Genomic DNA, 24,030 nt, shown 5'->3' with positions numbered 1-24,030 from the left:
ACCTGCGGCATGGATCAAGTTTCGTGACCATGTCAAATAAAAAAATGAGGTTTTGTAGACAGCGTTCATCAGTTGTTGATCAACTGGCCGTTGTGAAGAGGCTTTTTTGGCAGTTGGGACGTGTTTTAGTGGCTGTTGCTGTTGTCGAGAGGTGGCCGTTCTAGACAGATTAAAATGATAGCGACCGTCCGCTGGAATGAAAAAAGTGGCCGTTGCAGAGAGGTGGTCCTTTGTGGAGAGATGGTTGTGCAGGATCGACTGTAGTTTCCAATTTTCCCACCAGACATAGAGAAAACACCCTGCCTACACGAGACGAGCAAGGAGCAGTTTGGATTCCCTATCCACGCCCCCCCCCCCCCGGGTGGGCGGGGGAGCTCGTCGTACCTTTTAGGGGTTAAAAATGAAGTTTTAGCAGCCCTCAGGGTGTTCAGCCTCAAAAGGTTCAAAGCGGGAGCTTTTGCTATGCCTTTTAGGGTATTAAGCCGACAAAAATATGACACAGCGAGATAATGTGTTATGTAAGAAATGGTATCTTTTAGAGGAGAAAAAAATTGGGTCTTGGTACCTCTTAGGGGATCTTAGGGGATCAAAATTTTTCAGGAGCACCCCCGTCCTTCTTATACGGGTGTCTCCCTCCCCTCGAGGTCCACGTCGCCATCTTCACTCACTTTGCAAAACGTCAGATATCAACTTGTTTGATACAGTGGCCGATTGTCACGCAATCCACATTTGCCTAATTGTCCGAACTGGGACCACCAAACAAAGTCAAGTACTTACTCAACTAAGGCCATAACAGTTATTCGGACTGGCCAACAGATCGGCGAAGTCTTGGAATTTTAAAAGAGAGCGAAGTCTGGAAACTTTGTAAGAAAGAAATCTGGACAGCGTAGTGCGATTGACGAAGAAGCCTTTGTAGTTTTCTGTCTTGCTGCTTACGTTTTGCAATTGGCGGACGCCTGTTGGAATACTCCAAGAAAAATGATGTCACAGTATGTGTTTTATTCAGAGGTATGTGCCATATTAAGTGATAGGAAACGAACGATTCACCTAGAAATCTGGTGGTAAAAGGCAGGGGAACTGTATCCATAAGAATTGCAAGCACACAGGTAAGTGTTACGGATGGCACGACAAGACGCCATTTGCAATGCAACTCAACTCGTTTAATGCGTACTTCATGTAAGCTACATAGAACTAGAACGCACATGTTTACTCCAAATATGGTAAGACAACCCATATACGTAACATCTCTCTTTCTTTAAAAAAAGAAAAACTAATAAACAAATATCTGGCAAAAACTAGCCTAAAACAAACTTACACAAATCCACTTTGTTTCTGAAAGTGTTCTATGTCAAACTAAATCAGTTTATCCGAGCTTGCTAAAACAAACTTAAAGTGTTCAAAGTCTAGCCTTTGCCTAATGCTTCATGTCAAAATCTTTAAATCTTGAAGGGGGACGAACAGTCCGGGTTCTTGTCTTCTGAGGTGCTAACAATGGAACATTAGTCTCTTCAGCAACAGTTTCATTCAAGGAATCTTTGTCAGGCCTAGTAGGTATAGCAGGTAACTCAGGTACTCTAGGTATCTCCTTGTGATTTACTCCTGACTCATGTGAGCTAACCTTGGTGCTTTGCTTATCTGGTGTCGAGGATTCTGCTGCAGGTCTCAGAAACTGCCTGTTTCTTCGGAGGGTCTCACTGCCTGCTTGGACTACATGTGACCTGTCTGACAGTTTCTCGACACAAGTAGCTGGTTTCCACGTTTGGTTCTTTCGCAGGGGTGCACTTCTGACTTCTTGTCCAATCTCTAATTCAGGTAACTGCTTCACATGACGGTCATGGTAGAACTTCGCCTTTTGCCTTTTCCGCTCTAATTTCTCTGTAGAATGTGCGCTTACTTTGGGACGGAGAAGGCTTGACGCTGTTGGTAAGAGAGTTCGTGTTTGGCGCGACATAAGCCTCTGGGCGGGGCTGTCACCTATACCTTCAGTAGGTGTGTTCCTGTAGTCTAGTAGCGATAGCCATGGATCTTTCCCATCTCGGTCCGCTTTCTTAAATAGCAGTTTAACTGTCTTCACTGAAGACTCTGCTTTCCCATTTGACTTTGGGTAGTGTGGTGATGATGTCACATGGTTAAATTCCCAGCTGAGTGAGAACTCGTGAAATTCTTGACTGCTGTACTGTGATCCGTTGTCTGAGACAACAGTGTCCGGGATTCCATGTCTACTGAATTGTTCTTTGAGTACTTGTATAACTGCACGTGAGGTGGTATCTTCAAGTTCACTAACTTCTACAAAATCTGAGTAATAGTCAACGACTGTGAGGTAATTCTTTCCACTAACAGTGAACAAATCTGTAGCCACTTTACTCCAAGGTCTGTCTGGAAGTTGATGAGACTGCATTGGCTGACTAGCATTCCTAGCCTGAAACTCGGCACAGACAGCACATCTCTCAACCAGGGCTTTGACTTCTGAATTCATTCCAGGCCAGAACACGATGTCTTTGGCCTTTCTTAGACATGATGCGACTCCTTGATGGCTTGAATGAATTCTTGAGAGCATCTCTGGCCTCATGGCTTTGGGGACAATCACTCTCTGACTCTTAAACAGAATACCATTGTGGAGTGAAATCTCTTCTCTGTAGTTCCAGTAGTCACGAACTTGTACTGGGCATTGCTCTCTTCTCTCAGGCCATCCTGTTAGAACAGTGGTCTTCAGGCTCTCTAAGACGAGGTCTTGTGCTGTGCACTTCTGCAGTTGAGTTAACCTTTCTGGAGCCACTTTGATGGAATCAAAGGGAGTAAGTGTTTCAAGTTCAAGAGCGAAAACTTGAAAGTTGTCTGTCATCTCCTTCTTGACAGCAAGCGAGGCTCGAGACAAGTGATCGGCAACATACATCTGTGCACCTGGCTTGTACTTAACCTCTAGGTTAAAGCGCTGTAGCCTCAACATCATTCTTTGTAGTCGACATGGAGCAGAGAGGATTGACTTCTGGAAAATGGACTGTAAGGGTTTGTGATCTGACTCAACCGTTATCTTTTTACGACCGGCGAGGTATTGACTGAACCTTTCGCAGGAGAAGACAATCGCTAAACACTCTTTCTCGATTTGAGCGTATTGCCTCTCAGTCTGTGATAGGGACCGTGAAGCAAAAGCAACTGGCTGGCCGTTTTGTAATAAAGCTGCTCCTAACCCGTATTCACTCGCATCACATTGCACTGTGACTTCTTCTTGAAAGTCATAATACTTGAGCACAGGGTGTTTGACTACAAGCTCTCGCACTTCCTGGAATGCTGTCTCATGATGCTGGGACCAGATGAACTTTGCATCCTTTGCTGTCATCTCTCTCAGTGGCTGGGCGACCTCTGATAACCTAGGGAGAAACTTTGCCAAGTAATTAACGAATCCTAAGAGACTCAGGAGTTCCTTCTTGGATGTAGGCCTTGGCATTTCCTGAACTGCCTTCACTTTCTCAGGATCTGGCTGTAACCCATCTTTGGTGATCAAGTGTCCCATGAATCTGACTTCAGACTTCTTGAGGTTCAACTTGCTGCTGTTTAGACGCAGATTGGCTTTTCGAGCTTGCTCTAGCAGACGAATCAAGTTCTCATCATGATTTCGATTTGCTTCTTCATCATTTTCTCCATAGCCCATGACCAATATGTCATCTCTTATCACTTCTACACCGGGAAGACTATCAAGCTTCTCATGCAATTTGCATTCGAACTCTTCTGGAGCCAGGTTGATACCAAAGGGTAGCCTCAAATACTTGTAACGCCCAAAGGGAGTCCAGAATGTTGTCTTGAGACTGCTGCTCTCATCTAAGCCAACCTGGTAAAACCCATCTTTAGCATCTAAGGTACTAAACACTTTGGCATTGCTAAGCTTGGGCAACAACTCATCTAGAGTAGGCATTTGGTACTTTGGACGGATGACTGCCTTGTTAAGATCTTTAGGATCCAAACAAATCCTAATCTTATTTGGTGTTGCGACAACCACCATACTGCTAATCCAGTCGGTCGGTACTGTGACTTTCTCCACGATTCCTTTCCTTTCCAGATCATCAAGTTTGGCCTTGACCTTATCACGCAGGGGAACTGGCACTCGGCGCGGAGAATGCTGCACTGGTTTTACGCTGGGGTCTGTGATAATGGTTGTATCACCAATATGGCCTAACCCTTCAAAAACATCTTTGTACTGAACAAGAATCTGATCTCTGGTCAGGTTACTACTGCTTTTCAGGACATGAATGGACTCTTCAGGATCTATATCCACTTTGAGAAGTCCCAACTGCTCACAAGCCTCAGCCGATAAGAGGGGTTTGTTAGAACTATCAACAACTTGGAATCTCAGGTCCAGACGCTTGCCCCTTCTCTCTGCTGTGAGTGTGGTCTCACCTACAGGCTTCATCAAGCTACCATCAAATAGCTTTAGCTGGGCATTGGACTTAGACAAGGGGGGATCACCATTCTGCAACAGCTGAACTAAATTTCTGTGACTGATCACATTACAAGTTGCACCAGTGTCCAACTGACATACTAGTTGCTCTTTGTACTGCTCTTCTATCACAAAGGTAATACTGGATGTCAACTGTTTACCACTACCATTAATTGCAGTAATTTCTTCTATCTTCAATAATGATTCCTCAGACTCGTAACCTTCTGCCACTTCAGCGACATGAACCTTCTCTTTGCCTGCCTGACACACTTTGGCGAAGTGGTTCATTCTTTTACAATTGCGACATTGTTGACCATAAGCTGGACATTCTGTCTGCTTGGCATGCTTCTTTTGTTGGCCACAATATTTACATTTCCATTTTCTGTCAGGTTTCTTTGGATTTGGTGGTTTCTTCGGATGAGAAGGCATCTTGCCTTGCATCGGTTTACGCTTCACATGAACTAAGTTCAGTTTCTCATTGTTTTGTTTCTCATCCTTTTGAATCGACTTTAGCTGCTTATTCGTTATTTCACTTGATTTACACATGTCAAGAGCTTTATCCAAAGACAAATCTTTCTCTCTGAGCAATCTAGCTTTCGTACCCTTATCTTGTATTCCAATAACTAGCCTGTCACGTATCATTTCTTCTGCAAGTGCTCCAAACTGACACGATGCTGCGAGTTTTCTTAATCTATTGACATAGCAATCAACAGTTTCTTCGGGTACTTGAATGCAAGAGTTAAAGACATACCTCTCATAGACGACATTTCTCTTTGGTAGGAAATAGTTTTCCAGCGCCTTCAATGCTGAAGTTATCGTCAGTACTTCGGTGCCAAAATTCAGATTCAGGAAAATTTGCAGACACTCCTTTCCCATAACAGAACGGAAGGTTGCTAATCGGATCGATTGACTCTTCTGATCCAAACCCGTTGCTACCTCATAATCTTGCCATTGTTGCTTAAAAAATTCCCAGTTGCTCGTGATATCTCCACGACAAACCATAGCGCTTGGTACTGGAAAAATTGAAGGAAAACTGAGGACTTGAGGCGGCGGAGTAGGCTGTGGAGCTTGCGGTGGAGCTGGTGGTGGAGGATCTTGTTCGGTGTCTGACATCGTTTCGCTGCGTTTCAACGCACGTGGTCGATGTTGAAATTCGCTGTACGTACCGTAAATCAAGGAATTGTCGCTTCGTTTCGCTTCAGTAACTGCTTTGACTGAATATCAACCAGAAGACGTAATCTTGAGCACTGCAGCTCGCCATAAGATCAACAAAACACTTCTGACACCATGTTACGGATGGCACGACAAGACGCCATTTGCAATGCAACTCAACTCGTTTAATGCGTACTTCATGTAAGCTACATAGAACTAGAACGCACATGTTTACTCCAAATATGGTAAGACAACCCATATACGTAACAGTAAGAAATACAAAGCTTGAATCATCTTGCTCATTCCACAAGTACGTTTCGACAGGATCATGAAGTTTCGTCAACTGCTCGCGCTTTGTTATCGGCATTACCTGGTCTCAGACCAGGATTTCAAGAAATGCTGCGATGAGACGGTTGTTTTTAAAGTAGAGTGTACCTGTTTACATGAAATGGTTGTGTTCGAATATTTACGCCAAACATGACGGATGTACCTGTAATCGATTGTTTACTCAAACTTCACGTTTCAAAATGTTTTTTTTACTTGAAGTCAAGTTTGGTTGTGGCCATGGGTGTTCCACAAAAGTTAAAACTGCCTATATTGAACGAATAATGTGTGCTACAGTTGTAACCTTCAAAAAGAAACATACAGAAGGCAGAAGGAAAATCAGTTTCGGGCGATATGCACGTGCCGGCGATCGAAATATATTTGCATAACATTAAAATGTACCAAAAGCAGCGTCTATTTTGATTTAACTGCAAATGTTTGCAAAAGTTAATCATGTGGTCAATCTAAAAGGAAAAAAAAAACAGATTACAAGTATCCTTATTGACGAAAAAGGTTTCCATTCGCTTATTTTTGTTCTTGACGAAGGTAGCTGGCCAAGTTCCATGTTGGTTTCGCGAATGACGAATTTACAAAAATGTACCACACGTTTATGTCTCTCGACGGGTTAGTTTTTTCGGGCCGCGGAAGAGACTTTCACACAACATAATATAGAGTATGGGCTTTCAGAAAATTTTAGTTTCGACTTCAAATTCAATGTACCAGTGGGCTTTTGATGGTATTGAAATTAGCTAAAATTAGCCATTTCGCCCACGAGCTTCGATGAAGGTACTTTTATCGGCCTAAAATATCATTAAACTTGGAGCCTATACCAATCAAATTAATGCTTTAGAAACAGCAAGACATGCACTATGAGCTACCCAAAGTATATTGGTAGATATCATCGCGTTGATCTGTACGAGCGAAAAGAAAATGCACAATTTTCGGCCACTTTCGGCGGCGTCAGGCAGCTAAAATGGCGATTTTCAAACTTTCCTCGATTTCGAAAAAACTAAAGCGCTTCAGGACCTTTGAATGGTATTTTCGAAAACAAATGTCAAATGTAACGCAATCTGTGGAATAATGGCGGGTGCACAACAGATCAAAACAGAACTGAGCTTAAACGAGTTCTTGATGAGAATCCTCGATTAAGTGGAGGATTTTAAAGGCTGCTAATAGACTTCTGGGACAGTTAGGATCTCAGCAAAGTGTTAAACTTCTTGTAAACGGCGGCTTATGAGACGAAAGACAAATAATATTGATAGATGTTATGAAGCGGGCTTCGGAGAGTTGAAATCTGCGTAACCGTGGCGATGTCTGAGAGTGATTTCGTACACTAATCATCGAAAATGTGGCTGAAACATACTGGAAATATAACATGAAGCATCGTGGAACATCCAGTTGTCGACATGTCGCGAGGTAAGTGGAATATATCATTATTTTCTCTGTGTATCGTTATTTTCACGTTATCATGCTAATTGGGACGGCGGTCTTTGCTGACAAAACAACAGCTTAAACTTCTTCTTCTAACATTTTACAGTTTTAACTGTCCCAAAATTTTATTGCATGGTTTTACAGGTGAGACATTGCTCTTTAAGTGGAGGGTAGTTTTGGGATCTCAAGTGCTGTACTTTTGGCGATATTTTCCTTTAAACTTCGCCTTTTTTATGGCGCTTCATGAGTAGTCCGAAAGGGAAGAAATTTAAAATTCTGTAAAAAAATCAGGTGATGATCAAATTGCCAAAACAGCCTCTCAATGTAACAAGAAACATTTGCTTGTCTCGAACAAAGGGTTTTTACCCGGTTTTATATCGTTTTCTTTGTATGGCAAATTGTTAAAAATGTGCCCTAAAATGGCCGCTGAAAGCCCTCTCAGAGGGGCAAAACCAAGATGGTGGCCCCAGCGCTAAAATACGAATCGAATTGAACTGAAAGTTGTATTTTTGTGAATCACTTATCCAGGCCATTCATCTGAGAAAGTTTGAGGAATTTGATTTTTTCTGGTCCAAATGGCCATAGTTGAAATTTACAGAGGGCAACTCCTAAAGACGAATGACCCGTAGATATCTTACTTCAATGGAGATAATGATATTGGACCACTCTAAGCTCATTTGTAATTGCCTTCGTCTCAGTTTCTTATATTTAAAGTCGACTCTCAGCGAAATATACCTTTTTAGGGCCGTCAGTGTTTCCAGTCTCCTTTATAAACTATCACGTGACAGCCCAGTAGTGGCGTGAGATGACAGCCTGTCATAGCCTGTCAATGCAATGTTCGAGGAAAGCAGGAAAGCATTAATTTTTTGCTGTAGCATGGTCTGTACAAGGTAATATATATCAATATAATGTATGTAACTTTGACTTCGAGGGACAAAAACACTTAAGACCCTTCATAGTATAAGTGGTATACTGTGAGGAGAGAGAATTAGATAATTAAGTACGTTTTACATATTCGCTTTCGCTGTCGGAAAATATAGAAATCCAACATAGATATATTTGTGTTAGTTCGTTTTGCATTTCTGAGTTACAGGTTACTGTTCCAGTTCATTGACCGTAATGGACACCTCAAGTTTGTTGTAGGATCATAACTGTAATAAGCGTTCAACTGTAATTGCTACCTGCGATAGTCTTTTGTTAAACTGTTATCTACCTGTGTTGTTTTGAAAGTTATTAATCTTGTAAACGTTGAATTCCGTTAGAGCCAATCGAGCTTTCTGAAATGTATTAGATAATATTTAGTTAAGAATTTTTAACAGCTTTACCTAATCCTTTAGAATTGCGCTTTCGGCTTAAATAGTCGTGCCTGGTGAAATATTCTTTGGTTACATTCTGGCTGCATTCCGGTTATGTTCCGATTGCATTTTGGTTGTGTTCTTGGATTAAAACGATATCGTTGGACCTAAGTTCTGAGTGCTGTTGACGTCTCTCAAGGTAATTCCCTGTAACAGATCCGGTACTGATCCCCGCAGCAAGAGAGTTTCCCAGGTTTTTACAGAAGTGCTTTCCCAGGCCAAAAACCTATTATCACAATACTTATTCGGTTGAAAACCAAGGAAATAGACCCAGACGGATCTATTGGCGCAGCAATGAAAATCAAACAAACAATATTCCTTCTCCGGCGTTCTTTTGGACTAGTATCCTTCTTGTTCTGTCGACGATTAAGATCAAAGCTTTTGCGACACTTGACTGACTTAGAATCGTTCTTCTGGCGTACAAATATTACTGTAACATTCAGGGGATCGTCACAACAGAAACAACAGTTTTCTAAGGTAGCAAAACATTAAAGTGTATATGACATGAAAAATAATTTCTGCTTACTTGAAAGGCCTTTCAAAATACAGAAGAATGGCGTTTTTCTTTTTGGGATATCTTTTTTCGTTTTAGAGATATTGACGTTTTCCTATTCTGCAAATTAGATCAGTGATGACGTCATAAGGTTTGCCACTAACTTGGTAAAATACCAAATAAACAATATCTCAGGAGATATTGAAGCAGTGTTCTTGAAACTTGGCACGAATGTACATCACAAAAGAAACAAAATGACACCCATAGTGCTGTTGCCATGACTATTCGATGTACAAAAACGAAACGAACCCAGGACATGTCGCATCATGGTGCATGAAGGAACTCATGCAAGGATTCATCGGTGTGATTTTGGATTATGGATCCTAGTCGGGATCCTCCCCCCAAAATACGCCCTTAGGCACGAACCAAAATCAAGCCATTATAAAGCTTTACATGTATTTTGACAACTCTACATTGCGTGCATAAGTACGGATCTTTTGTGTAGCAGTCTCTTTACGACTTCTACCACAGTTCCAATATGTTTTGTTTCAATATTCTTAATTGTGTCCGAGAGGAACGAGAACGTGTGTCTCACCTAAATAAGAAAAAACGAGATTTTCTCGAGCAGTTCACATTTTGTCACCCACATCCCCCCACGAAGAATTTTTTTTCGTGGGCGAAAGACGTCCCCAGCACACGTGCAAGTCACGCGTACGTTTATTTTCAAAGCAAGTAGCGTGCATGAATTGTCTTTGGTGTGGATGTCATTAACAATTAAGGAATTTATCTTTTCTCAAATCAAGTGTCCTAAGCTTTTCCAGAAGCTAACATTTATTTTTGTACGACTCCTGTGTTATCAACCCGGTCACGATTGACCGCAAACAACTGTTGCGTCATGAATGAAACAAAACCTGGCTCACACCTACAGTCAAAGCATGGCTTGTTCGAACAAGACAAGTCTTGCGCGCTCCGAGTTATGCAGCTCGCCGACGGCAAATGGTCAGATTTGCCACAACATAAACATAAATTTACCGATTCTACGAGTCAAAGAATTATTTAGGTCATATCCCGGAGATCTTGAGTTTTAATTTACACTGTAAAAGTCAAGACCCCATGCACATCGAAGCACAAAGCAATAATTACATTCCTCTTCATACCGCAGTCACACAACGTATCGAACGCACTCCCTCATCTACTAGCTATTACTCCTAGTTTCTTAAATATTTCTTTATGCTGCTTGCCTTTAAACCTTAACGTCTGGCATATTACGAACTCACAAAATTGTCAAGTCGGAATTTTTCAGCCGGCTTAATTTTCCCAACAGCTTAAAATGTCCAAAATGTGTTCATAGTCACTATGATCTTTCATGTACTATATTTCTCTGTCGCAGTACTATAGTTACACTCGAATACAGTATTAGGGTATATATTCGCTCTCTGTACTTCCCATCTGCAACGCGGGTATCGATGTACGACATGGGTGTTGGAATCCCATACGCAAGCCGGTATTTTTCAGCATTTATTTTCGCGCTTCGGTAGCAGAAACAAGAAGTAAAATATCTCTGCCAGGGAATTTATCAACTTGACGTTGATAGAGGGAGTTTAACCGTTGTAGCGAATTTGTGAAGCCCGGGGGGGGGGGGACTCCCATATGGAATGGACGGGGATGCTCGTCGTCTCGCTTAGGGGTGTAAATTTCGGATTTTGGTCTCGCTTAGGGTTTTCTGGGCAAAATGTTATTATTTTTAGCCGTCAAAGTCTCGTTAAGGGCTGCACGCGAAGAAATAACAAAACAGAAAGAATTTTGATTCTTTATATTTACTCAATTCATATAAACAAATTCGCCATCATTAAATGTCACTGTACCTTTTATTTGTCTGTTTTATGAAGTGGTCTCTTTTAGGGGTCTGCATAAGCTTCGGCCACACCCAGATTGGTCTCTTTTAGGTACTGATAGGGGTTAAATTCAAAATTTCCGACGAGCATCCCCGTTCACTCCATATGGGAGTCCCCTCCCCGGGTTGTGAAGCCCACAATTCGAACGTCAGCCCTGGCTAACCAAGGGATTACTATCAAAATATCAGCTTCACAAACCCGTTACGGCGGTTATCGTCAGCTTGATAAATACGTGAAATACTATAGTTAAGTGTTTCAGTTGCCCACCAACGCAGCCCCAACAGTTTCCTTAAAGACTAATGACGTCTCCACTCTGTTGAAATTCAAGCTTTCATTTAACACCAGTATGAATTTCTGTTAGTTCCGTTCACTTTTAATTTGATGAACGTAACTTAACATTAGTAGAAATTAGTGGAAAGCGCTGCTTTATGATCTTGCTGAAAGCACAGAAAGTTTTCCTTCAACTGTTCATCGCGATCAATCAATAAATAGGTAAAAAGCATTAATTGCTATAGCAAGGAAACTAGATTAGTTTAATTCCTCAGACTGTCAGCAACCCTTAATCGCGCCTTGAACGACAGCCTTTGCAAAGAGATTTCACACACACAAAAAACAATTCAACAATCAAGTTGTTATGACAAAGTAACTTTTAATCAATTCAAATTTGTTTACAGTTTGATTTACACTTTAAAGATTAATTCCAGTTTTCTAGTATCCTCGGCCTACTTAAGTCGAGCATTCTACACTTCGATCGTAAGATTTGCTTCATTGCGTGAAAAAAATAAATATGTGATAAAGTGTTTTATTAGCTATAAAAATTTTGAACTGATTACACAGTACACAAAATCAATTTCATACGCAAATTGCTTTTTATTATTTGATAGCACTGAGGATAAATGCAGAGTCTAATAATCAAGTCACAATTCTTATTTGTAAAACTCGGTAAAGTTCGAGTCTCATAATAGCTCAACTTACTAAACATTTTCTACACTGCTCTTTGCCAAAAGAAATTAATCCCATTGGGATGACTCGACATTGTTCCACGTGTGCGATCGATATATTATTTGGATCATTTCTGATCAGTCATTTTTGTGTTCTTATAGCCGTTCCTCGATTCGAACATAAAAAGGTTTTGGCGCCAAAGTAAGGCCGCATTTTCCCTGTAGATCAATGCCTTGATACTCGGCTGGCAATCCTTCCTGCGAAAATCGAAAGCTGTGGAGCAGTGCTGCAAGGAACACAGAAAGTGATTTCAAAGCCAGAGGTTCACCGGGACACTTTCGACGGCCCATGGAAAATGGTAGGAATCCTCCTAGGGACTTGGGATCGAGCACCTCACCAGCTCCATTCAAGAAACGCCTTGGGTTGAAAACATCCGGGTCATTCCAAGTTGTTGGATCGCGATGTACCGACCACAAGTTAACGAAAACCATGGTGTCTTTAGGGATTGTGAAGTCCCGAATTTTGGTCTCGGTGGTCGTGGAGCGAGGGACGGAGAGAGGAGCGAGGCTTGTAACCCTCAGTAGCTCGTAGACTGTGGCTTGTAGCAAAGGAAGTGAAGTTATGTCTGCCAGGGTCGGAAGTCGTTGTCGACCGATCACGTGATCCAACTCTTCGTGCAGCTGGCATTGGATGTCGGGATATTTCATGAGGTAAGCTAGACCCCAGTATATGGTGGCGGAAGTTGTTTCAAAGCCAGCGCCAAAGAGATCCATCATGGCTACAACAATCTGTTCATCGCTTAGCAGAGGAGCCATATTAAGGGTATCCTCTCCAGCAGGACGATTCTCCGTCTCTTTCATGGTTTCTTTCTCGACAACGCTGATGAAGCTATCTGCGATGTTGCGAACCTGCCCTTCAGTGTAGGTTTGCTTGTTTTCCAAAAACATCTTGGTGGTGACATCGTTAAAGGCCTTCAATAAAAATTCAAGCTTTGAGAGCGCTTTATTGGGCAGGTACTTCAGGAGCGGCAAGAAATCAACATGGCTGCTACCGTTCACAGCATCACTGTAGCCGTCTGCCAGCTGGAGAAGTCCACGAAGGCCTTCGTCGTCGTAGGAGCCATTGATGCTGAATAGCGCACCTAGTATGATGTTAGCCGTGGCCAACTTCAGAGTTATAAGAGCATCAACGGGTTTATCTTTCTGTAGCTTGAAGCAGTGGACCATTCGTTGAGATTCCTGCAGCAGTTTCTCTTCCAAGGCGTCTGTATTCTTGGCAAAGTTCTGGATCGCAGCGACGCTGATCTTGCGAGATAGTCGCCATTGGGGTGAGTAATCAGTGAGGGTAAGACTGTTTCCCCCAGGATTGGCAAGTTTAAAGGTGTGCAGCTGTGGTCTGCCAGCAAAGGCTTTGGAATGCTTTACCATGGCCTCTTGTATAGCATCGACTCCGTTGAGTACCACCACCAAGCGGTTTCCAAGCATCAGGCTGAACACGTCTCCGTACTTCTGTGCCATCTTGGTGAGATCAAGATGCGGGTTCTCTCCCAGGCGGAAAGATGCTCCTGTTGAGAGAATAAGCGAACCGTTTAGAGTGAAACTACACGAGAAAATGATTAGCAGGACAGAGACAGAAGTGTCAGTGAGCTATCATCAGAGTCGAATGAACAATTTTTGCGGGCCTGTAGGGTTAAGCATAAAATCTAACGTAAACTTTAGAGCGGCAAATCCAAATTCTCGGTTGGTCGTTCGATAATCGGTGCAGAAAAATGCTCCATGCGAATTGAAGCCGATTGAAAACTTTCACTTTAAATCGGCATGAAATAATCTCTGTTACCATGCTAATAGTTTATTGTTTCTAGTTGTTACTATCAAATTGAGTAAAGTAATTGTTTCCCTAAGTGTATACTAACAGCAACACGAAAAGAAAGCTTTTTCGCGGATTCTATAAACCTGATAAAGATAGAACTTGAAATAGATCAAATGTCCAGTTTTGCGTAGAATTTTATTAAGTAAAGTTCGAACACATTCACCGAACAGGACATTTCATAGCGTGGAAAACTTGCTGTGATTTTTTCTCATACTAAAGAGCTGATATATACATGCATGAAAGTCAGATTCTAAATGCCGGAAAAATGTCTACCCCGGAAAGCCTTATCTGGTTGCACTGCCGGTTCTCAAAGGTTATTGCACCCGTATTCCGTTTGAAAACTGATATAAATTGTTTAAACTTATTGCAATGTTACATCAATGCTGATTAACTAATTAAGTTCTTGGATTTAATCATGACATGTAGCGCATACTTGACAGCTATTATTATAAATACTGCCTCTGTAAAAATAAAATCCTTTCATTTCTCAAGCATTTGCGTATGAACGTGTCTCAGTATCTTTATTGTCAAGACTGACAGCCGGAATATTTTAAGCCAACTGACCCGGGCGATTGGCACGCAATCGAGCGAGCTAGAGTAGGCTGTGATCATGGCACTGCATACTAAACAGTTTTGTAAGAGTATTCTGATCGACTATAGTCGGCTTTTTCAATCGGGATGCGCAGCTCATTAGCCAAAGAAGGTCAACTGGTTTTGTTCAGGGGGCTGTGGCTTGAGCACGTGCCTCATTCTTTACCTGCCGTTAGCCCACAAGCTGGCCGAGCCCACGCACATTACGTGATTCAAGCCAAATCACTACGTAGTCGAAGCCAATCAAATAATCGACAGTTTTGCTAACCTTGAGCTAAACAAAGTTCCAATCAATCGCGCGGCATAAAGCGTCTTTTTTACTACGTTTTAAAAGTCATCAACTCGACAAATCAACGTTGAAGGAATTTGTTTCAAACACATTATGTCCTTTGCCGGAACTAATCCCAATGAGTGATTTGGTGTCAAAGTCCAGTTTTGTTTACTGAGTGCAGAAAATGAGACAATGAAAAATTTTCTGGTTGCTAGAAACGGCTCCAAAATATATTGAATTGCTACAAGGAACTTTGCCGAGAGATTCAGTAACGACTTCAAGTACTTTTCGTTGTTTTCGTTCACATCTTGATAAGAAAATTTTTGGATGACCCACCTTTTTTGAATAATCTGAAGTTTGGTAAACCATTAGACTTATATGTTTCTTTTCTCAGTTTCTGTTGATCAGACCTTCCGTTCAATGATTCCCGGTTCCATAAAATGTTCAATAAAGAATAATTGGCTTATGCCTAAGAGCTGTTTAAAAACAACAACTAAAAACTGGCGGTTCTTGATCAGGAAGACGAAGAAGAAGAAGAAGAAGAAAAAAACACTGTTAGGTTCTGTGTTGGTTCTCAGTTAGCCGGGAGTCTGACATTATTTGTTTTTTTCTTATGTAAGAAACGCTCAAAATAAACAGAGCTTCGTCACCTATCGGCCGAGAACACGCAATATTCTTCTTGTTGGTACGCTCTTGTCATGCAACTGGGTACGGCGCCATAATTATTCATGATTGTGCAGTTTTCTCGTTGATTTGGAGAACAAAGAATCCATTCTCGTGGATTTACAGCTATTGGTTCTTTTGGGCAAGGAAAATGTTGTTCCCCTGATTTCACATTCTCTGCATTTTCCTTAAAATTGTAGAATCAAACAAATCCGATTTGTTTAGATAAAGGTGATTTCAATAAAGCCCTTGAAACAGAGCCTTACGAAATAACACAAGGTAATAACGTACAGTACTCGGCGAAATCACGGACAGGCACAATATTATTTCCAAAGGGGGTCTTTTATATTAGAGTCCGATAAACTCGAGAAAGCGCACAACTTCAATTTGCTGACTCTGCTCTAAAACTGAGATTTTGCCAACTTTGCGCATTTAACGCACGTGAGTTCGCTAGCAAATAAGTAGTTTTTACTGACTTTAAGCATCAAAATAAGTACGAAACTGTTTAAAACAAGCAAAACTCCAAAACATTGCGGCCCAAGGATAGGATGAGGGAAGAAAAATTACCTCGCGAAAACGTGAAATTTCTAAACGAAGGAATGTTAAAAAAAAAAATTCCCACCTATTACAGGGATGCCCCAGGGTCCTGGAGGCAACTTGCAAAAAGAATGCTGCCATATGGCTTTTCCAGTCAGGAATGCACACACCAGAAAGCAAAGGAACAAAATCTGTCCAGCTGATAGGAGGTTCTCGAACGAAAAAGCCATGCTCACAATGTCAAAGAACTGCACACGTAGATTTCTGTTCTCCGCTGCAACTCGCTAGTTTGCGATCAAGGTTCAAATGGTCTCAAGAGGGAAGAATTGAGGTATAAATATGCGAACAAATTGTTTACACCCCATTGAACCCTTATCTATTTATCGGCTATTATCACGCTATTCTCTTCGTGTCAATAAAGACAGTAATTTATTACGGCACGTTTTCAGCGAGTGCTCTTTGTGTTCCGTTGGGCCTGTTTCTCCGGAATCGCTTTATGCTGTGTTCAACACTTGATTTAGAAAACACATTTGATGGTGCAGTTCTGAATACGAATTGGAGCCGATTGGCAAATTTCATTTTAAATCGGCATGAAATTATCTCTGTTACCATGCTAATAGTTTATTGTTTCTAGTTGTTACTATCAAATTGAGTACAGTAATTGTTACCCTAAGTGTATACTAACAGCAAGACGAAACGAATGCTTTTTCGCGGATTCCATAGACCATAAATATAGAACTTGAAATAAATCAGATGTCCAGTTTTGCGTAGAATTTTATTAAGTTAAGTTCGAACACATTCACCGAACAGGACATTTCATAGCGTGGAAAACTTGCTGTGATCTTTTCTCACACTAAAAAAAGCTATTATCTTCTGAAGTGGGATTTTATTACCTCAACATTTCACGGGATATGTTCGTAGTTTTATTGATTACATTCCATCGCACTGAACGCGCTAGTAAGAGCTGATATACACATGCATGAAAGTCAGATTCTAAATGCCGGGAAAATGTCTACCCCGGAAAGCCTTATCTGGTTGCATTGCTGGTTCTCAAAGGTTATTGCACCCGTATTCCGTTTGAAAATATAAATTGTGTAAACTTATTGCAATGTTACATCAATGCTGATTAACTAATTAAGTTCTTGGATTTAATCATGACATGTAGCGCATACTTGACAGCTATTATTATAAATACTGCCTCTGTAAAAATAAAATCCTTTCATTTCTCAAGCATTTGCGTATGAACGTGTCTCAGTATCTTTATTGTCAAGACTGACAGCCGGAATATTTTAAGCCAACTGACCCGGGCGATTGGCACGCAATCGAGCGAGCTAGAGTAGGCTGTGATCATGGCACTGCATACTAAACAGTTTTGTAAGAGTATTCTGATCGACTATAGTCGGCTTTTTCAATCGGGATGCGCAGCTCATTAGCCAAAGAAGGTCAACTGGTTTTGTTCAGGGGGCTGTGGCTTGAGCACGTGCCTCATTCTTTACCTGCCGTTAGCCCACAAGCTGGCCGAGCCCACGCACATTACGTGATTCAAGCCAAATCACTACGTAGTCGAAGCCAATCAAATAATCGACAGTTTTGCTAACCTTGAGCTAAACAAAGTTCCAATCAGTCGCGCGGCATAAAGCGTTTTTAACTACGTTTTAAAAATCATCAGCTCGACAAATCAACGTTAAAGGAATTTGTTTCAAACACATTATGTCCTTTGCCGGAACTAATCCCAATGAGTGATTTGGTGTCAAAGTCCAGTTTTGTTTACTGAGTGCAGAAATTGAGACAATGAAAAATTTTCTGGTTGCTAGAAACGGCTCCAAAATATATCGAATTGCTACAAGGAACTTTGCCGAGAGATCCAGTAACGACTTCAAGTACTTTTCGTTGTTTTCGTTCACATCTTGATAAGAAAATTTTTGGATGACCCACCTTTTTTTGAATAATCTGAAGTTTGGTAAACCATTAGACTTGAATGTTTCTTTTCTTTCTGTTGATCAGACCTTCCGTTCAATGATTCCCGGTTCCATAAAATGTTCAATAAAGAATAATTGGCTTATGCCTAAGAGCTGTTTAAAAACAACAACTAAAAAACTGGCGGTTCTTGATCAGGAAGACGAAGAAGAAGAAAAAACAAAACACTGTTGGGTTCTGTGTTGGTTCTCAGTTAGCGGAGAGTCTGACATTATTTGGTTTTTCCTTATGTAAGAAACGTTCAAAATAAACAGAGCTTCGTCACCTATCGGCCGAGAACACGCAATATTCTTCTTGTTGGTACGCTCTTGTCATGCAACTGGGTACGGCGCCATAATTATTCATGATTGTGCAGTTTTCTCGTTGATTTGGAGAACAAAGAATCCATTCTCGTGGATTTACAGCTATTGGTTCTTTTGGGCAAGGAAAATGTTGTTCCCCTGATTTCACATTCTCTGCATTTTCCTTAAAATTGTAGAATCAAACAAATCCGATTTGTTTAGATAAAGGTGATTTCAATAAAGCCCTTGAAACAGAGCCTTACGAAATAACACAAGGTAATAACGTACAGTACTCGGCGAAATCACGGACAGGCACAATATTATTTCCAAAGGGGGTCTTTTATGTTAGAGTCCGATAAACTCGAGAAAGCGCACAACTTCAATTTGCTGACTCTGCTCTAAAACTGAGATTTTGCCAACTTTGCGCATTTAACGCACGTGAGTTCGCTAGCAAATTAGTAGTTATTACTGACTTTAAGCATCAAAATAAGTACGAAACTGTTTAAAACAAGCAAAACTCCAAAACATTGCGGCCCAAGGATAGGATGAGGGAAGAAAAATTACCTCGCGAAAACGTGAAATTTCTAAACGAAGGAATGTTAAAAAAAAATTCTCACCTATTACAGGGATGCCCCAGGGTCCTGGAGGCAACTTGCAAAAAGAATGCTGCCATATGGCTTTTCCAGTCAGGAATGCACACACCAGAAAGCAAAGGAACAAAATCTGTCCAGCTGATAGGAGGTCCTCGAACGAAAAAGCCATGCTCATAATGTCAAAGAACTGCACACGTAGATTTCTGTTCTCCGTTGCAACTCGCTAGTTTGCGATCAAGGTTCAAATGGTCTCAAGAGGGAAGAATTGAGGTATAAATATGCGAACAAATTGTTTACACCCCATTGAACCCTTATCTATTTATCGGCTATTATCACGCTATTCTCTTCGTGTCAATAAAGACAGTAATTTATTACGGCACGTTTTAAGCGAGTGCTCTTTGTGTTCCGTTGGGCCTGTTTCTCCGGAATCGCTTTATGCTGTGTTCAACACTTGATTTAGAAAACACATTTGATGGTGCAGTTGTGATCGGTGGTTTTGATCCTGCAAGACTCAGGTCAGGTTAATTGAATTTAATATAGCGAAGGAGGTGTTAATCGGCTCAAATAAAGTAAGGCATCTGCTTGGAGCGGGACCCATTGTGCAAAACTCGAATGTAAAGGTCAGTTTTGACAAAGGATGAGTGTTATCCTTGGACGCTTATTTAAAGTGAAAATCTATTTCCGTATATCATTACCGACAATGGATACTATTTTTTAACGCCCTTGCTGAGAAAATTGATAAGATAGCCCAAGGGTCACCGGCTAATGAAAATAATTGACTTTGTGTGGAGGTATACGAATTTGGTCAGTTATTATGTTCTTTTTTGTCGCAAATTTAATTTGAATTCGACACAATTAAGTCATCAAGGCTTGAATGCCGACATCATATGGATTGATATGATTGGTCGAGAGGCTGTTTAAAAAGCAAATATAAATCTCGCGGTGAAAGGTTATTTTTCGCTAAACCGGGCGCCACGCGTGCGACATGTGATCAGCCACGACCACACTGAACCGATATGACAGAAAGATATGAATATTTTGACTACAGATAAGACAAGCGCCCTCTCAAGAACTTAGAGCTTAGAGCTTGGCAATCTCGGCTTGAACTGTTTTACCACAAACCAGCTTTATTGTAGAAATCTGAGCTCAACTCAGAGGGTCTTCTTATGCCCCAATTTCAACCTCCATCGCTCATTGTGGCAGCAAATGAAGTGGAACTGTTGGAATTGCAAACTGGCAATACGTTTCACTAATCACATGTCCATTTTGCTTATTAAATAAATTAACCTGACAATGCCTCATTGACCATTGTATGTTTACCTGATGTAAATTTTGCGCACGGCCCTGCATAATCATGTTTACAGTAAAAAAAAAAAAGTTTTTTATTCCGCTTGTTTTCCCGTGCCTTTCTGATCTCTGGCAAACAGGTCCACATGTCCTTAATGTGGCACTTTCGATCACAAAGAACGAACATCGCACCGACCGTTTAGATTTATCTAATTTAGTCTCGTTGGTGGGTTCAGCGAGGCCCGATTTGAATCCATCCGTTACGGCAATGTACCATACGGACCATATGTTCTACCTGTGGTCTCGTTGGTGGATTCAGAGGGGTCCAACTTAAACTGATCCGTCACGGCAATGTACCATATGGACCTTATGTGCACCCATTATAACTGGGCATATCTAATATGACTAATACTAAGAGTGAAAAGAGATAGCTTGCCGTCAAGAGGTGTACTTCAAGTCAGTGGGACAATATCAAGCAGCCAACAGGTCTGTGATAGCCTGATTTAATATTGTAGTATCCTCCTTGGACTTAATTGAGCCGAAAACAGAACTCCAGCTTAAATTACACTCTATTTATATAAAAGAATATTGTTTTTTCAGCCCAGGCTCAAAATTCCTATTTTTCCGCCGATTTTGGGCTGAGAATATATTCTTGAGAATATATTCTTGTGTATATATTCTTGGGAATATTCTTGAGAATATTCTTAGATTACAGAAGTACAAAGTGGACTACGTCGGAAACAACGTCGGATTATCTGTCCTATCATGACTTTGATGGCGTTGAAGTAATTTTGGAGCCAGACTGAAGATGACACAGATAACCTCTTGCAGAAATATTGTCAGTATCGAACATACAGCTGGTGCTGTTTTTTTTGGCTAGTTATGCCATTTACACTAAGGTAGTACAGTTAAGTTAAAATCATATATTTGTATTGCATTTACAAATTTTCAACGCAAAAAATTATATTCTCTTCAAAATATCAGCCTCCGGGTTATTCTTAAAATATTCCTAAAATTTCGCAAATTTCAGCCTCGAGATTTCTTTAAAATATATTCTTATAAAAAAGAAATAGCGTAGTCTTATTTTTCGACCGATTTTAGGCTGAAAATATTCGAATTCTTATGAATATTCTTAGATTATAGCGTATGAAATTTCCGTTTCACTGACCTTAATGTCGTTGAAGTAATTTTGTAGCCAGACTTAAGGCAGTAAAGCCTGATACGACACACATAAGGTATTAGCGTCGAACGCACGGCTAGTACAGTGCTAATTTTATACGGTTTAGTTAAAAACAGATAATTGTATTGTACTGATAAATTTTCAACACACAAAATTACATTCTTTTCAAAATCTCAACCTCGGGTGTATTCTTAAAATATTCTTAACATTTCGCAAATTTCGGCCTCGATATTCTTATAAAATATTCACTTATAGAGTGTATGTGCGGCATGGAACGGTGAGGACAGCCAATAAAGGGCCTTTTGAAATGACATTCTGGGTTTATAAAACCTATATATGTAAAACAAAGTAATTACAAAAGGGTCGGGGGGGGGGGAACCCCCATTTGACAAGGTCCACCTCTAAGCGAGACGGACGAGCATCCCCGACTTTTCGCATGAACGTCAAGCTCCCCCCCCCCCCCCGCCCCCTCCCCGGGCTATGAAATATAGTAAGAAGCAGAGTCAACCGATTAAATGACAAAATCTCTTATAAATCAGTTCTCGCTGTATTTGTGTCCACCGAGCCAAGTGTTACACTTGTTGCTGGACTAAATAACTTGATCAGTTTGATTTTTCAACTATACCATTTATTGCGAAACTTCGTTCCACAACCGTGGTTGACTAAAGCAGCCATGTGTCACCAGTATTAGCTCAAGACCGTTCTTGGTTGCGAACAGGCTCTCCATTCGAGGATGGAGCAAAGAGAAAGCGGCAAGAGGGAGGAGAGAAAAGAGAGGAGGCAACTTCACTCTCAGCCAGTTTCTTCTCGGTCCATCCAGCCGCGTTCAGACCCTTCCAGCCGGAGCCTGCCCACAGGCTAAGGGATTTCTAGTAAAAGGCACAGAAAATACCTCCTTTATTTTGACTGAGAAAAACAGGGCATTGTAATTGGGCTTTGTGAGAATAAGTAATCCTGTAAAAGTTCGTAAGGATCTGCACTACTCGCGATATTTGTAAGCTCTTCAAATTGCCCTCGACTTAAGACTTGTGCAATTTCGAGAGAAGTTCTAAGGATCACTCGCAGTGTACATCCTAACTGCACTCTCAGTCACACGATTACTTATAATTATCTTTCACAACCAAACCATTTAATGTGAAACCTTCTTATTCCACAATCTTGATGTAGTAAGACAGCCTTTTGCCTTCTTTTTGACACCAGCATTTTTCTAAGGGATTTCTGGTTTAAGGTGAAATAAAGAGTCTTCTAACTTCCTTAAGTCAAAGTTAGTTTCACCAGATCAGGTTTCATTTCATGTCAGAGACTGGCATTCTCTTCCATCCGGCTTAACTGTGCGCCAATCCCTTGTTATAAATCAGATAAATGGCTTATAATTTATTTGCTGATGGGTATCATACTAACAGAAATTCTTTGGGCCTTTAAACTGCTTAGTAAACCACCAGATACAGGAAAAACATTCTTACTTAGTTAATGGATATCAACAGATTGGACCGAGATGACAATCTCATTTGGAAATTGACCACTTAAGACAGGGGCACCCAACGGCTGCGTTTTGTGGAATTCCCGCTGACTGGGAAACTCGTGATTTTATGTAGCCTTTCTCCTTAGAAATTGAATATCAGAAACTGTTTTCTTTTCTTGAAAAATCGACTCATGGACATTTTAAAACTTAGTCTGGCGGAGACACGATCCAAATAGCGGGTCAGATTATATTCATAATACTGTACTTTTCATTGTCAGTTTAACACAAGGGAAAGTGGTTTGTTGCAATATCCGCTGACCAAAAACCCATTTACTTTGCTTCTAGGCAAACGCAAGAAGTTATATTCATGCGATCAGTTAGCTGGGAAGCTTCATACATGCTAACCTTCATGCTGAACAGCTAAAGTATTTCCCAGCAACGTGGATAAACAAACAAAACGGTCTTTTTGCATTATATTTGTCTGTAATACGTGGAATGGTGCATTTTTAGCGAACGTTTTCGTTGGGTGCTCCTGTATTAAAGAGTGTTTATGAGATATGATTGAAAATGAAGCGAAAGTATTAAAATCCACGCCGGTCGCTTGGTTTTGGTCAGTCAGGAAACGAGCTTTTTAGAAACGTAAGTAAAACTTTGTCATAATAAAAACGGACTACCAAAACAGTCCTTCTCCGGAAAGAGTTACTGCTTAGTTGATGTTTCAGCTCGTTTTATCAAGGAAGACACGTGACAGACTCCACCCCAGGGGGTTATCAACTATGAGTACTTTACTACTGACGACAGTAACGATTTTCTCGCTTTCCTTTTTACCTAAAATTTCTGAGCTTCTGTTCAATTAACTTTTAGGGGCAAAAATACTGGCGAATGTTTATATATCATTATTTTTTGTTTAAAAAATAAACTATTGGCATCCATATTTCCTACCTTCGAATCCGTGACGTCATGGTCCAATGCACAATTTTGAGGGCATGCAGCATCATAAACTATGCAAATTATGCTGAGAGTCTCAGCCAAACAGATACGGGAAGCCTTTTACCAACTTTTTCCCATGAGACGAATTGGCAGAGTTATTTCTGGAGCAAAATCGCAGCACGTTACAAGCAAAAAGGGCACACGGTCCAGATATAGCTCATCTCCACAGCCGGGGGGTCATTTGTGTATAAAATGCCGACAAATCGTTCATCAAATTATCAGCACGAAAAAGTAAATAACAAGGAGTGATAATAACTTTAATTAAAGAGTTAAGCCAACTGGGAAGTAATGACCACCGGCAAATG

The 24,030-nt window shown here is 40.8% G+C and overlaps 1 protein-coding gene across 1 annotated transcript; it reads right to left on the bottom strand.

Moving 5' to 3' along the window:
* Positions 1-11,733: 11,733 nt before the first annotated feature.
* On the bottom strand, positions 11,734-16,644 carry LOC145465326 (cytochrome P450 1A3-like). Its single transcript, XM_081449103.1, has 2 exons — positions 16,041-16,644; positions 11,734-13,588 (listed from the first exon to the last, which is right to left on the bottom strand). Exons 1-2 carry the CDS (start codon positions 16,183-16,185, stop codon positions 12,180-12,182), a joined length of 1,554 nt encoding a protein of 517 aa, XP_081305229.1. The 5' UTR covers positions 16,186-16,644; the 3' UTR covers positions 11,734-12,179.
* Between the last annotated feature and the right edge of the window lie 7,386 nt (positions 16,645-24,030).

The sequence above is a fragment of the Orbicella franksi genome, chromosome 13 (assembly GCF_964199315.1).
Source record: "Orbicella franksi chromosome 13, jaOrbFran1.1, whole genome shotgun sequence".
In the NCBI taxonomy this organism is placed as follows: domain Eukaryota; kingdom Metazoa; phylum Cnidaria; class Anthozoa; order Scleractinia; family Merulinidae; genus Orbicella; species Orbicella franksi.
The sequence above is the reverse complement of the archived record's forward strand: the minus strand, read 5'-3'. Positions and strand labels throughout refer to the sequence as shown.